Below are 15,302 nucleotides of genomic sequence, written 5' to 3'. Positions count from 1 at the left end.
TGTGATGCATCCCATGACATCGATTCGAATCTCCCTACTACAAACGCGTCGTATTCGGAGATTTACACAACTCCCACTTCGTTAGTGGGTGAATTTTAAACGAGTATTTAACTTTATGTGGGCAGCGAGTTAAAGTATAGTTTAATTTGCTCGCTGTACTGTTATTTATGTACACAGCAGAAATGAAAGGTCACAGGAATTTGCGTAACACGCTGTCACGTTTGTCAGTTCCCGTTGTAACGTAATAATGGTATCGCTGACGTCATACCAAGGGAAATTGATTGGGTGTAGCGGCACGAAGGAGACACGCGATATGCGACACATTACGATAGATCAGGGTAACAAACATTACTCGGCTCTTATATCCAGGATGTCTGACGCTACGCGTCTCATACTTCGTGTATATACATGTAGATTAGATCAATACAAACTTCCTCCATAATTTTGCAAGCAGTCACGTTCGATTTTCAGTTATTTATTCGAGAGGATTGGTCACGCGCGATACGGCAGATGAGTCCCTCGTGATAGGGACATGACGTCGTCGTGTGCTTCTAAAGTAGAGACCAAACTGAACAAAAAAGTCCTCTATCACTTTATAAACAACCACATAAATTTCTGAATTATTAATTAAACAAAATCGAGAAAAAAATGATAGAGGACATTTTGTTCACTTTAACGGAATCTACATATATACGAGATATGGGATTAAAGATGTATAATTACTGTCAGATTCAAAATGACGATTACTTACGATAAAATTACGTTAAGATAATAATTTATTGGTAATTTTGGCAAAATTCGTTGTTTTTGATAGCTTCATACACAAATATTCACGTTTTCTACATTAATAAAATGAAACAATATTCTTCTTATATTCTCATCAAATATACATCTCATAATCTCTGAAATGTCTCCCAGATGAAAGAAAGGAAACTATTTATAATTTTTCGAGAGTATAAAAATTTTCATGCCTTAAAATACTACTAAAAATGGTAGGCTTATTCATTGACAGAAAATAAAAAAGTATAAAAATGTTTTTAAATTAAATATTCTAAAGACTCTCTGATATATCCAATATAAAATAAAAAGAAAAATAAAGTCAATAAGAGTCGAACGTTGTTGGCGAAATTATATTATACAATTATATATTATAGTCTAATCACTAAAATAACGAGGTAATAAATGAAAATGCTGTAAGCCTGTAAGATGGTATGTAAAATATAGATTGAAACTGTTTTCGTGGTATCAATGATATAGAGATTAAAAGTTTAAAATGTTTTTTTAAATTAAATTATTTTTTTTGGTTACTATGTAGCTAGTTTACTAATTACTATATGCTATATATATAGTATATTAATATACAGTATTAAACTGTATATTACTATACAGTATATCACATAGAAAATATAAGTTAAATAAAATATTTTACTCATTCTGAAGGCTAAATTTTTTTTTGAGCTTTATACTACAATTTTTTTTCTTTGTAATTTTCTTTTAAATTATCATTTTACTAGCTTTCCGAAATTACCGAGTAATTTATCATAGTAATTTACCGTCAGTAAATTACCGTCAGACTGGAGGTTATTTTTATCTATAGGTTTAAACTACCACAATATTCGCAACTGAAGCTTTAGAAAGCTTAACGTGTTACGATCTTGTTCTTGATCTTGATCTTGCTCTTCTACACTTTATATCCGCGGAAATAAAAGTTCAGTGAATTAACCTGGCTATAAACGAATTGAACGCGTTTTCGTTGAAGGTAATAGAATTTCCGGCTCTCAAAATCGAATATTGTTCACGAGAAGCAGAAATTGAATTTTTTTCGACGAAAATACACCCAGCTCGTTTTTCATCACGTGAATTCGATTGAACTCTTTTTCTCCGAATAAGTTACCGTCATAGACTGGGTTATTTTCATCTCTATATGAGCCACTTAGCGTTAGATATTCGTATATACGTAGATTATATAGCTGCAATGATTGTTACGAATACTGTGGAATGCAGCGCGTTCAACGAATTCTTGTGACAAAGGCGAGTTCTCGCGAATTGTGGAGATCATAAAAATTCTTTTCAGAATGAATGACAAGATGGAATATTTCTTTTGACGAAATGAAAACTGAATGCGTCGAATTAATTCCTAAGTGCTCCAGCAATCGCGATGTATCCTTATGTGAAATTCTCGTGTGTAGTATTTCAAACATTATTATGCGTGTTGTGATAAGATTTCTAGATACTCTGGATACATGGTTCGAGGAATATTTGTTATTCTAATTTACCGTAATGTCACATATCGTGTGTCTCCTTCTACTCTTCACTACTACTCTCAATCAATTTCCCTTGGCATGACATTAGCAATACTATTATTACGTTACAATAGCAACTAACAAATGTGACATAAAATAACGATTAAACTAATCCGAGATTTATTAACCTTGGACTATTTTCCTTGATTATTCGCTGTCAGAAAATGAGAAAGTATAAAAATGTTTCTCGTTTCAAATTAAATATTCTAAGGGCTCTCTGATATGTCTAATCTAAAATAAAAAAAAAAAAAGAAAAACAGTCAACAAAAGCTAGACGTTGTTGGCGCAATTGTATTATACAATATTATGAACTGTACGTAGATATAAAAAATAGAAACTTCAAACGTTTCAATCGCGCTTGCGACTCTTTTCGGTGATTTACGTATAAAATATTATTTACAGATTCTCATTTTCCCTTCGCTTCCCGCATAACTGTACCATTAGACCCAAGAATATGAGTTAGTCTTTAAGCTCCTTTAATAAAAGAAAGGCTATAGCCTTTGCAATTATAGTATAGAATACGACAGAGAGATTGCTGATCACGTTACGTTTTATCCTTCTTCGTGATTAAGGAAAATTTGAAAGAATGCATTGACGCGAAGATGCAAATGAACGGCTAGTTAATTATGTAATTTCTCTCTTCGTGTGCTCATTGTCTCATGATGAAACAATAATAGCATAATGTTAGTCCACCAAATCGCGCAAAATATTCGTCTCCTGGGCAAAGACGAGAGCACGAGAAACAGCGTAGAAAAGAATTCAGTAACGCGAGACACCGGCGGTCCGCGCGAAGCCGAAGACGTCGGCTTCTCGTCACCATGACGTTGGAATTCCTCACCTGCGGATAATTTTGAGACGACGGCTGGTATCCGCTCGGAGGAGGGGAGAAAGCCTGTACTCGCGACGGTCTTCTGGGTGGCGGGACCGGTGCCGGTCCCTTGAGCTTCTCGGTGAGTTCGCGAAGGCGCTCGGCCTTCTCGCTGCGGGGGCCGGAAGAGGACTTCTTGCCACTTCCTCCTCCGCCCCCGCTCCACCGAAACCTGTGCAGTCGGTCCACCGCTATCACTGCTGGTTCCTGTGGCCGGACAAGGGAAAACAAATAAATCTCGCGCGGCTAGCAACGGCTCTCAGCTATGCGAAACAATCCCCCTTCTCGTTTTTCATTATTCACGATTATTCGTCTTTAACCCTTTATGGCCCAGTCTACATAATTGGGTTGATCCATAAGGTCCATAAGTGATGCGAATTTTTAAGCAAAACTGCATTTTATTTTCGTCAAAAACAATTTTAATCAATAATATGCAGACCATTCTGTTCTCTTTTGCCGTCTTTGACGTAATTTCATAATTCACCTCTCGTAAAACTCCTGTGCTTTCCCGGCGAAGAAACATTCCCAGTGATTTTTCACCTCTTTTAAAGAAGCAAAGTTTGTACAGTTAAGGGAGTTCTGTAATGAGTGAAACAGATGATAATCAGAGGGAGTAATGTCAGGTGAGGCAAAACATCCCATCCAAGCTATAATTTTCATGGAAGTAAAAGAGTAGAAACTTACTGTCTTCCATTTTCATGATAGCTGTATTTCATTAAACACTATTACTTATACCACAAAATATACTCTAAAATGTCAGCTAGAGAAATTATCCGACAAAAAATTAACAAACTGATATTTCCGATTAAAATACTGATAAATTTTTATATCCAATCAAGATATTCAATTAAATTTAATCCTATCATAATGATATTTCATCAGATAAACTGATAAAAAAATTATGAACTGATATTTCTCATCAAATGTTTCCTGATCAGATACAAAAATTTATCGGTATTTTGATTGGAAATATCCATTTGTTAATATTTTATCGTATAATTTCTTTCAATATATCAAAGCATATATGTAGATGGCCAATTGTATGGAACTTAATGCCAACATGCGAATGCCAACTAGACAAAAATCCGTACAAACTTATGGATCAACTCAATACATCTACCTTAGATCCTCACTAATTTTATATTGAGAAAGTGAGTAATGGTTCTATTAATACAATATTTAATTAAATTACTATCGATCTATCTCAAATAGAGCTATATTCTTCTTTCTAACCCGTGAAACTTGTGATTTTGCCGCATGAAGAAATCAATATATTGATCATGTGCAGGGCAGAATTGTTAACGCTTGGAGTTGTGTAAAGTATTTCGTGAAAAAAATAAGCAAATATATTATACTTTTCCAATTTATCCGGACCACAAAACTCTTCGTCGGGAGCGTCTTTTAAGACTATTTTATGGAGGAAAATAATTTTACTCAAATGGGATCGATATTTAGATCTTTAAGGGTTAATAATTTGAAATAACATCGACGTAACTTAATCAGGCGATTAGATTTGTCCATTGGCTTTTCGAATCAGTCACATAATTGAACATAATTAAATATAAGAGCATACTATGAGACATTTGTCTTCTATTGTATTATTTTGTGATTATAAGTTCTGTGGATAAATGAAGATGACTTTTCCTCAACGAAAATATTGGGCGACCATCTTTTACCATTGTTGATTTTTAGCATTGTGTATCTTGGCGACTACAAATCTCAAATTTAAATTTTATCGAAATAAATTTAATTTCTTTTTCTTTTTTAAATTAGAGCTGGGAAACATAGTTTTGATATCCATTTCTTATTCCCTAAAGTCTAGTTCATAAAAAACCATTCTGTTTCATTCGCTTTCAGTTCCAAACTGTTTTCAGTGTCTCGAAATTTTGCTAGGAAAAATTCGCCTCAAAATTGACAGAATCTATCATTAATAAATAACACTCAAAAAACAATCTTGCCATAAAAATTATCTACATACGAAAAATTAGTTGAAATGAATAAATGCTTGGCAAACACTGTGATATCTTTTGTATTTAATCAATATAAATAACAAAGACAGAATTTCTACTGGAACTATTTGTGAAATTTAGCAAGAAAGTCTCTCTGTAGCGCCTATGCAGATTAAAATCAGTCACACTTCATAACAATTGACTGTAGTAGACAAAAAAACTGGTGATAAAAGACAAACAAATATATAATTCTCACTCTCGTCTAAATTTTTTTGCATATATTGCTAGAATGTCACTGCTACTGCAAATTCTACGCAACACAAACAATCTTCTAGATACAAAGAACAACAATAAATGTTATAACTGTAATAGAATTCTACTTGGATCAGCAAAATATTATTTTGAGTAAACGCTACGGAAATTGGTCATCTGTATATTGTAAATGTCATTCCAATTTTTGAAAATATATCATCATATAAATAGGAGGCAATATATCAGGGTTGAACAATAGAACTTCAGAACTAAGTCGCGTTCGTCGAGACGGAGGAAAAGCGGACACTGTCGCAAATTTTCAAAGAGCGTCCTAGCGTTCGCGACATGTTTATAGGCGTTTTTCGTTCGACTATTCGAAATCGTCGCACGATTTTCACGCGAGAAGAACTACCACGGAAGAGACGCGTGTTTCGCGAACGAATACGCTTCTGACAAGTGCGAAAGCGTGGGTCCAGCTTGTGTAATGTGTCGGGATAATAGCGACATGCGATCGCGAGGACGTGGCGTGGAGGTGGCGGGCTTAGGGCATCGAAAACTCATACGCGCGAGTACGTAGGTGTCTAGTCGAAGAAGAAGCGATATTCTATTTTCGTCGTCGTAGTCGTCGTCGTCGTCGTCGTCGTCTCTATCTTTTCCCCTTCGGAGCGGCGGCGTGCTGCGCCGCTACGCGGCGCGAGACGATCCAAAAATCGGGCGGAGAGACGCGGGCGCGAGAGTGCACAATTTTAAAAAGTATAAATGAAGAAACCGTGGCGCGAGGGAGAGAGAGAGAGAGAGAGAGAGCGAGTGAGCGAGAAGATCAAGCGTAAATTCTGGCACGCCGCTCCGTGAGCTGACGAATTTTGCTGGCGCGAAGGCGTCAAGTGAGACCGCGAGTGCTTCGAGGCGAAGTGGACGCGTTTTAATAGTCTCGTAAAAATAAAGAAAGAGAACACCCTCTCGCCGATGGAAAAGAGAGCGGCTTAATTGTCGAGCTACGTGTGTAGAGAAGTCGTGTTAATGCATCTCGACACCATAATGATACAAGTGATATTGAACATCAACACTATCTGTGTATGGTTTTGCATGATGAAACTGGCGTATAAAATCCCTTTAACTAAAATTCCACAGTTAGGGTTTAAGAAATCTTTGAATATAGGAGAGTTTCAGGAAGGGACCGAATTTTTAAATACAACGTTTTTATACACGAAGCAGATTCGACGAGGGTTTATGTTAAAGAAAATACTTGAGAAATTAGAATTTCTTCAAGCATCAACCATCTTCTCTATTCCTGACCCAAAATCCGCTTTCCCTTTCCCCTCTTCTGAGAGCAGAGAATCTTAGGGCTCTGGTATATAGAGAAGTGTGAGCAGTAAAACTAAAGCTTGATCTACAGTGTATTCATCGCTTCCTGTTTCTTGCTCTTTGTCTTTTTCCGGCTTGAGGCTAAAGCTTGATCTATAATGTGTTATTTGCTTTCTGCTTCTTTCTCTTTATCTCTTTCTGACTCAAACCTTAAGCTTTAAGCCAGAAAAAGATAGAAGACAAGAAACAGAATGCAAAGAGCATATTGTAGATCAAGCTTTAAGGTTTGAGTCAAAAACAGATGAAGAGAAAGAAACAGAAAACAAGGAACATATTGTGGATCAGATTTCTAAACAGCAAGAAAATTGATTTATCACAATCGACTGTTCCTGGGCCGCGAGGAGAATAATCGACTGTGGCTGGTCAGTTTGCTTACTGCTTACGTTTCTCCGCACAATCTTGGCCTTGAGTACTGCCTGTCGTCGGCGGTATTGGTCGCGCGGTCGAAGGGCTGAACTTGCTTCCGGTGACCTTGAGACCTACCTCGGGGCTGCTGACACAGAGTCTTCCGGACCTAAGCCACTCCACCTTGTATCCTTCGTAACCACCTCTCGCACCTCACCAGGTCTACGCGCGAAGCCTGTATCTCATGCGGCTCGTGGACGAGCGTGCCCGAATACCCATCGCGAAATACGGATTCACTCGCGGGCAACGGAACGACGGGGACCGAGCAACAATCGGCCGACCGGACTAGCGAGCAACGATTCGAGGGACGATTCCGCGATCGACTGTGTACTAAGTACCTGCAGCTTAAGCGTCTGATGCTTCGTCCACTGCGCGAGCTGCCGCGGCACGGAGACGGTCTGCGTCGCTGTCGGGACGCCGGACGAGTAGCTGAGCGACGTCGAAGATGAGGACGGCGTCGTCGTCGGCGGCGAATACGACGACGTTGCCGCCGCCGCTGTTTGTGGATAATGCTGGTGGTGGTAGTGGTGGTGGTGCTGCTGCTGCTGCTGTTGGTGGTAGTGGTGGTGGTGGTGATACTGCTGCTGCTGCTGTTGCTGCTGCTGATGCTGGCTGGTGCTGCCAATGTTCCCCACCGACGTTTGCACCGCGCCGCGACTATTATTAGCGAACGTCGTCTCCGCGAGACTCGAAGAAGCAGGAAGAGGCGGCGAGCAGCCGCGGCCAGCAGCTCCGACGCTGACGGTATCTACTACGGAGGTGTAACCACCGGCGGTGATCGGAGGACACGTCGTCGACGACGACGACGTAGACGAAGTGGACGACGACGTGGTGGACGACAACGACGACGACGAGGGCGGCGGCGGTGGCGGCGGCGGGGGCGGTGCAGACGCCGCCGTCGTCGCCATCGAGGACGCGGTCGAAGAGGACGAGACCGCCGGTGGGATCCGCGGAAGCGGAAGTCGCGACCGTGGACCGATGCAGCAGCAGTCGGCGATGCTGGCCGCCAGGTCGATCGGCGACTTCTCCGCCGCAGGTTTCTCGGTCAGCCGCTCCCGGGAGTCGCTCTCGCGCGAGTTCCGCTTCCGCCGACGCTCCTGCGACTCCTCCCTGGGGTTGGCCGGCGGCAGGCTCTCCTGGAACAAACGAGTCAGCACGACCGATACTTTCACGATTCTCTCCGTAATGTGCCGTCGCATCGTCGTGCGATTTTGCGCCCCGAATTCGCCCGAGAGGTTCCGCGAGAAATCGCTGACAACATTTGTCTATTCGTTTTCAAACATGACGCCCCTGATAGAGATTCCATGCAATTCTCGAGCAGTTGTTCATTGCTGGACAATTATGTTGACTTCTGTCTAGTAAGTGAAGAGAAGAACTACTGGAATTCCAATCAAGGTGTAACGCACGGAAGAAACGTTTGGTTGGATTAAGCAAGTTTCTAGTTAAATATGAGCGATCAAAATTACGGTTGAAGTTACCAAAATTCTGTTTACGTTAGTCAGAAATATTAATAATTTAAACTGAATTCTGATAACTTCAACCAGAATTTCTGGACTTATATTTCAGAAATTTGATCAGTCCAATCAAACTATTGTTTCGTGCATTTTTCGTACAATTATTGCGTACGAAAGATACTCAAATCTGAACCCATTCACTGAACTAAAGCAGAACAGTAAATGGACAAAAAATTATTCAATTAATAAATAATCAAATCTGCTGCTCATAAAATGATCGGATTAGTATTTTATAGTAGTATTTCATTTTTTATGCATGCTTTCTAGTTAAAAAATTTTAATACTAATAGGAATCATAGTGCAGGAAATTTGTTATGCATAATGTACAAGGATGTTTTAAAAAATGTTAACACTTATGTTAACTTATGTTAACAATGCTAACTAGTAAGCTGCTTTAACCATCGAGTTCTTGTTCAGTTCCTATGCAGTACTTTTACAACTAATGTATTAATACTAGATAATAACTGTGTTTACGCAAACTGCATACATTTCCATCACAGTGATTAAAGAAAGACAATCCTTTTTTCTTGTCTGTAGAAATATCGCCTACCTTATTCATTAAAAGTACTCAAACGTGCGCGAGAGTTCGTGCAAAAATTTAACTTGAAACTAGAAAAAATATTACATCAGAGGACACGAGTTAAATGCTCGCGCTGAGGAGAAGCAAGCAGTCGCTATTTCTTCGCATAGAATTATGCTGCTTCTCGGGGAACTTTTTCGGGACGTCTCGTATATCTTCGTTACTTGTTTACTACTTCTTTGCATTTCACAGGTACGCCCTCATATTCGCTTTATTTCTCCGTCTCCGTCTCCGGTGATGCGTCTTTTTCGTTTCCTTCCATTTCTCCGGCGTGTCTCGGTACCTTAACTTAGGAGCACCCTTATGTCCTCCGTGCTGTTTCGAACGCATCTCGTATTTTTAAACTTGCAACAAAATGACGTACGACGAGAATACTCCTGCTTACGAGGGCGCATCGCGTTTCGTAAATCTTCCTTGTCGCGTCGCGCCTAAATCCCGGCCAGTCTTTTTTATATCGTGACGCTCAAGGCAATATTTTCGGGAGGACGGAATCAATAATGGCGTCATCGATCCACGTGGGAACAAATGGCGACGATTTATACGAATTTCAGCAGCACTTGACGATGAGGGGGAGAGAGAGAGAGAGGTGCGCGAGAACGCGTGTCACACACGAGATTCACGTTGGTCGTACGTGTCGGTGTGACGTCAACGGCGCTTATTATTTCGTGGACAAACCGCGAAAAGAGAGGCGGAAAGTCGGAAAGAGTGACGGAGACGAGAAGCAGGAGTCGGCTCAAAATCGGCTCGAGTCAGTGACTGGCGGATTCTATTTGCGTGATCGGTTCTAAGTTTAGGTCCTTCGACATCTTGATTTTGTTGTCGCGAATCGCCACTGTCGCGGCGCGATCGAAGGTCGTCGCCAAAGTGGCCGAGGTTCAAAGAAAAATGAACGGCTCAGGAGGAATTTAATTGCGGCACTCCGGCCGGGCGCGACGTTGAATATTATACCGAACCGCGTAATACTCTACTCTCTTCTTGAGACAGAAGTTAAGTGTTTTATTTAATCCCCCGGACATAAATCTAAAAATAGAGACCTGCTACGGCTGTGAACGATTAAAATAGAACGGAGATAGATGTACAGGTCTCGTTTTTTAATTTGAAAGGATATGTAAGCCGCTTGTCTCTCTCTCTCTCTCTCGAGCAATTTCCGGACAACACGAAAATTCTTGCTGTTATTATCCTTCGTATCGTTCGCAGATATAGAAAAAAAGATATGGCGCACATAAGTTACCTTGTTGTTATCTAGTTAGCATCATTTTATTATCATATTGTGCGATAGTAATGTGTATAATGTGTATAGTTGACAGCTCTGTCACACTTTAATACATCAACTATATCAATGTAGTTTGCGCGTGATATAGTTGTGGCAATCAGAAATCAGTTTGGGTAACATGAATAGAGGAAAAGATTCAATGGGCTACCACTTTTTTTGTTTACATCTGCAAATATTTAAATAGTAATATTGTTTATTTCTACAAATATTTAAATTTTTTTGTGCGAATATATATAATATCAAGCAAATCTATTTCAATATCTACAAAAGGGATGTGTTTAAAATAATCGGATTTTTAGTTATTCAGACTTTTCTAAAAGGAAAGAATTTGTTTGAAAAAGAGGTCCAAATATAGGCTATCTTTGTAAATTTAAAGTAACATGGAATTTAAAGTAAAAAAAAGAAACGCGTTTTATTTTATTTCTCATAATATTCATCGACAAAAATTGCACACTTAATAATCTTATCATCTTGTGTTCTCCGCACAATCATTGTCTGCCTACAAAAAGCACATTAAAGCATTATATTGACAATTTTCCCTTTGTAACATCAGAGAATTGTTTGTCACAAAACAGACAACTTGCATTATTATTTCCGCCAAATTTTCTTTTTCCAACTAGCACAAATCTAAACTACTGTCATTGTTATTTATTAGCTCATGTTAAAATCATTTGTAGTGACATTTCTAGCATATTTACAACATTACATTATGGATAACAAGTGATTATATTAACGAACACAATGTATTTCCGATTAAACTAATTATACCTTTCAATACATCTATCTTTACACTATTTATAATAACCAATCAATGATATGTATATTTCTCAATAAAAAATATACATATCTGCACAACTTTCCAGATGTCGGAAAACAGGAAATTGTGTAACTTCTAAATCGGCTTGAAAACAGCCGTGCAATCGAGCTTTGTAACAAGACTCTACGTCTTGAAAAAAATTACTCAAATGCGGTAGAGTATAGCACCATATAGAGTCAAAACAACAGTAGCCCGTATTTGGATCATGACCTATATTTGGACTTTCTCTTCTACAATCTGGTTGGAGCAATCAGATGTCGTCACTGCTGTTACGCCAATAACTGAACAATTGCTCTGTGCTTGCAGCAAACACATAATTAATTATTCTAAATTTTACAATTGAATCTGGTTGGCACAATCAAATTTATGTGTGGGCTAATCGCGCTGTTTTTTTCGTGTATTACTCTATTGTTTAGCAGAAAAAGTTTCACAAAGTCTCTTTCTTTCTCTTTCTCTCTCTCTCTCTCTCTCTCTCTCTCTCTCTCTCTCTCTGTTTCTTTCTCCTCATGTTTGTCTTCTTCTTAGTACTAACAAGTGAACTGTACGGTACCTGAGAGATCCGAAGACCGTATCTGGTGCCGCCCAGAACGACGTATCCACCACCGACACCTCCGCCCGTCATGGCCCTCGCGGCGCCCCCCAGCCATCCTCCGAAACCACCAGCGCCTCCCGTCCTCTGGGGCCCGCTACCCCCGTCTCCTCCGCCGACGCGGGGCATTCTTCATCCTTCCCTCACCCTGAAATTTAAATCGCGGCGCGAATTAAAAGACGCGTACGAACGAGACGCGCATAAATAAGCCGGAGGTGGGGGACAAATCTTGCGGGCCGCGCGAATTGTCCTTGGACGGCTTCGCGGAGGACTAACGAGCTAGATTCATCCCACGGGATATTAACGATCTCGCTTGAGTTACGAGCGAACGCTCAGAACCGCGCGACACATCACGCACTTACGCACGCGAAATGCGGGCCGTCGCGTGAATTACTGCGGACGTTCGCGCATTCCCCAATAACTGTCGGCCGCGATCTTATTTATTTACCGTGCGCCGGTGCGGTCGATGAATGAGACTCACCGGAATTTTCGCGTGCCGCTACCATTAAAAGTCGCGCGGCGAGTCGCGCGCTACCGGAAGCGGCGAGGCCACCGTCGCGGCGCGCCGCGCCAACGAGATCAATGGTTACGGAAATTCTTTCTCGGCTCTCTCTCTCTCTCTCTCTCTCTCTCTCTCTCTCTCTCTCTCTCTCTCTCGCTGGCCACGAGAACACGACGAGCACCGACGTCCGAGGGAGGTCTTCCGATCCTCGAGTTGTTGAAAAAAAAACCACGAAGCGAATTCGGCGGCGCGAGTTATTTCGATCGATGAATTAAATAAATTGATGTAACGCGGGAATTTATGGCGAGCAGTTATTTTCTTAACGCTAGAATGCTCGGTGGTGTCATCTTGACTCCTTAAACTTAATTTACAATGTATTCTTTGCTTCCTGCTTCTTTCTCTTTATCTCTTTCTGGTTTAAAGCTTGAGTTAAAAAAAGATAAAGAATAAGAAGCAAGAAGCTAGGAGAACATTGTAGATCAGGCTTTAAGCCAGAAAAAGATCAAAAACAAGAGCACATTTTACGTTAAACTCGCAAAGAAAATATTGACAACTTTCACGTGAAAATTCACTGTTTGCGTCTCAGATACTTTCTTATATTTCATTCATTTTTATTATTGCATTTGTTTCGTTCTCTATTCTTCCAGAATCGGTTTATGATGACGATATCGTCACGCGCCGATTGAAAATTTTCCCGCTTGGACAAATGGAAAATCTTAATCCTCGAACCGGATTGATCGATCGATCGTTATTACTGTGCAATTGTCGCGTCGCTTTCCGAATCAGTGAGTTTCCGTGGATCGTGCTGGCTGCAGCTGTCCTCATCCCGCGCGTGTATAAATAAGCAAGGTAATTAAAACAGAATTGTAATTACACTGAATAAATCTCGAGCCGCCACCTACATACGTCCTCCTACAGCGGCGATATGAAATTATTGTTCGATCGAATGAGTCCGCGACGATAGTGGGCACATGACTTTTTACGGTGGACCGCCTTATTATGCCGATACTATCGCTCGGTTGATCTTCCTAATAACAAGGTATTTTTGTAACACGTAATATCGAGAGCGGACATTCTCCACTGTGGCAGCGTTTCGCTGCAAAGCGAAGGGATAAGCAATTACTGTAGATTTTAATATATTTATTATTAGAATATTTTATTTTTATATACACACATCTCTCTCTCTCTTTCTTTTGGAACATTAATAAATCTTGTCGAAACATTATTAAATTCAAAATCGCGAAAAATCAGAGAGAGAGATACGCAATTTCGATGCACCCAATAATATTCTAAAATTTACACGTCTATATACTCTGATAGAAATGTATGCAATGTGTGTAAACACCGCCCAGCTAGTGTCTAATATTAATGCATTTTTATTAGATGTAAATATATTGCGTAAGAACTGAACAAGAATTTTATTCAGTAGTTAATAAGTTTTATTCAGCAGCCGAAACAATTTACTGCGTGCAGTTAACAATGTGTAGATTAATTCCTTCCAAGATATAGAATCAGTATATCAGTATACATAATATTGACTCAGTTTCATAATGTGCACGTATTATAATGTGTCGTGAATAAATTTGAAAGATTTTATATTGTTAAAAAAAGAACAATTAAAATTGTATGAACAATGAACAATTGAGTGAACGTGCAGAAAAGTATAGAGTAAGAGAAAGGAAATTGGAGGAAAAATATTTGACAATATTAAGTTTTGTGGCAGAAATAACAACCAAAGCTAGAAATAAAAGTGACTACAATAATATGATAAATAGGGTATATGTTAATACAGAATCTCATTATAATCCAGTCAGAACTATAACGTTGATTCAAGGTTGATTCGACGTCGAAATGATCGATGAGCCGTTGAATCAATGTTGATTCAACCCTCATCAGCGTCGAATCAACCTTGAATCAACATGTGGTTCTGACTGGGAAGAAGAACATATACCGAACTATTTTGATGGCACTGGTTCAAACTGTCATGATAGCCTAGACTCAGAACTTGAAATAATACAGCTACAAGAATAGATAAAAGGACATGTATCATTAGATAGTTATAAAAAATGTCATATAAAAGGAGAAAATATATATTGCGCAACAAAGATTTTCTGCGTTCATTAGTATTACAATTTTTCAATTAGAAAGTACGTACAGAAAATGAAATAGCTGAGATGCCAAGTCTACAAATCACACACGGGTCAGTTGTCAAGCTTACATCTCACGTAATAAACTGAGAAGCATATATTTCTCTACAATATAGGTTATTTGTATCATCTTAGTTAGATGTACGAAATGGCTTATGACAGGAACGTTGCATGTGGTATTTACAGGTACTTTCTCAAAGTTGAACGCGCGGTGAATAAATATTTTCATGCCTTTATTTTTATTGGTCTGTTGAATTTATGATGATAGTTTCTCTTTAGTTGTAAAAAATACTACGGAGTTCAGCTATTTTCTCCTGTACTTAATTAACAGTTACTGTAACATAATTTATAAATATAATTTCTTTTATTCCAAATGATTCTCCGGGTTAAGTTGAGCTAAATGATTAGTCGCCGTTTTGTGAATCCGTCACGTAGTTGTGACATGATTTACGCAAGAGAATGGAAGTAATGATGTATTATATTAGGACCTTAACTTAGTTTCCGCCCGCAAATGTTAGATGGCAATGCAAACAGTTCTAGTAGTCATTACTAACGAAACAGGTAGTTTGTGATTAATTTCGACATTTCTCGATAACATTCAGTCAGCATACACAATTATTTTCCTAAACAACAATTTCTTTTGCTTTGTGAAAAATGGAACGCGATAAAGTGTTTTTTCGACATGTGCTTTTGCACTATTTTGATTTGAAAAAAAGTGTAGCAGAAGTTCATCGATTA

General features: G+C 39.3%; 1 protein-coding gene across 12 annotated transcripts in view; it reads right to left on the bottom strand.

Moving 5' to 3' along the window:
• LOC116852694 (rho guanine nucleotide exchange factor 17) overlaps positions 1 to 15,302 on the bottom strand; it is a 105,718-nt gene that overhangs the window by 71,386 nt on the left and 19,030 nt on the right. For 10 of the 12 annotated variants that reach the window (XM_032833284.1, XM_032833285.1, XM_032833283.1 and 7 more), the window contains exons 2-4: positions 11,877 to 12,063; positions 7,481 to 8,278; positions 3,142 to 3,378 (exon numbers count right to left, since the gene is read on the bottom strand). In XM_032833284.1, coding sequence (XP_032689175.1) covers positions 3,142 to 3,378; positions 7,481 to 8,278; positions 11,877 to 12,044 — 1,203 coding nt within the window. In that variant the 5' untranslated portion in view covers positions 12,045 to 12,063. The remainder of the gene's footprint in view (positions 1 to 3,141; positions 3,379 to 7,480; positions 8,279 to 11,876; positions 12,064 to 15,302) is intronic. The other 2 variants (XM_032833294.1, XM_032833295.1) reach the window with 2 other exon arrangements.

The sequence above is a fragment of the Odontomachus brunneus genome, unplaced genomic scaffold, assembly GCF_010583005.1.
Source record: "Odontomachus brunneus isolate Ranch 3 - 2012 unplaced genomic scaffold, Obru_v1 Obru_scaffold_249, whole genome shotgun sequence".
Taxonomy (NCBI): Eukaryota; Metazoa; Arthropoda; class Insecta; order Hymenoptera; family Formicidae; genus Odontomachus; species Odontomachus brunneus.
This window is presented reverse-complemented; position numbering and strand designations above follow the sequence as displayed.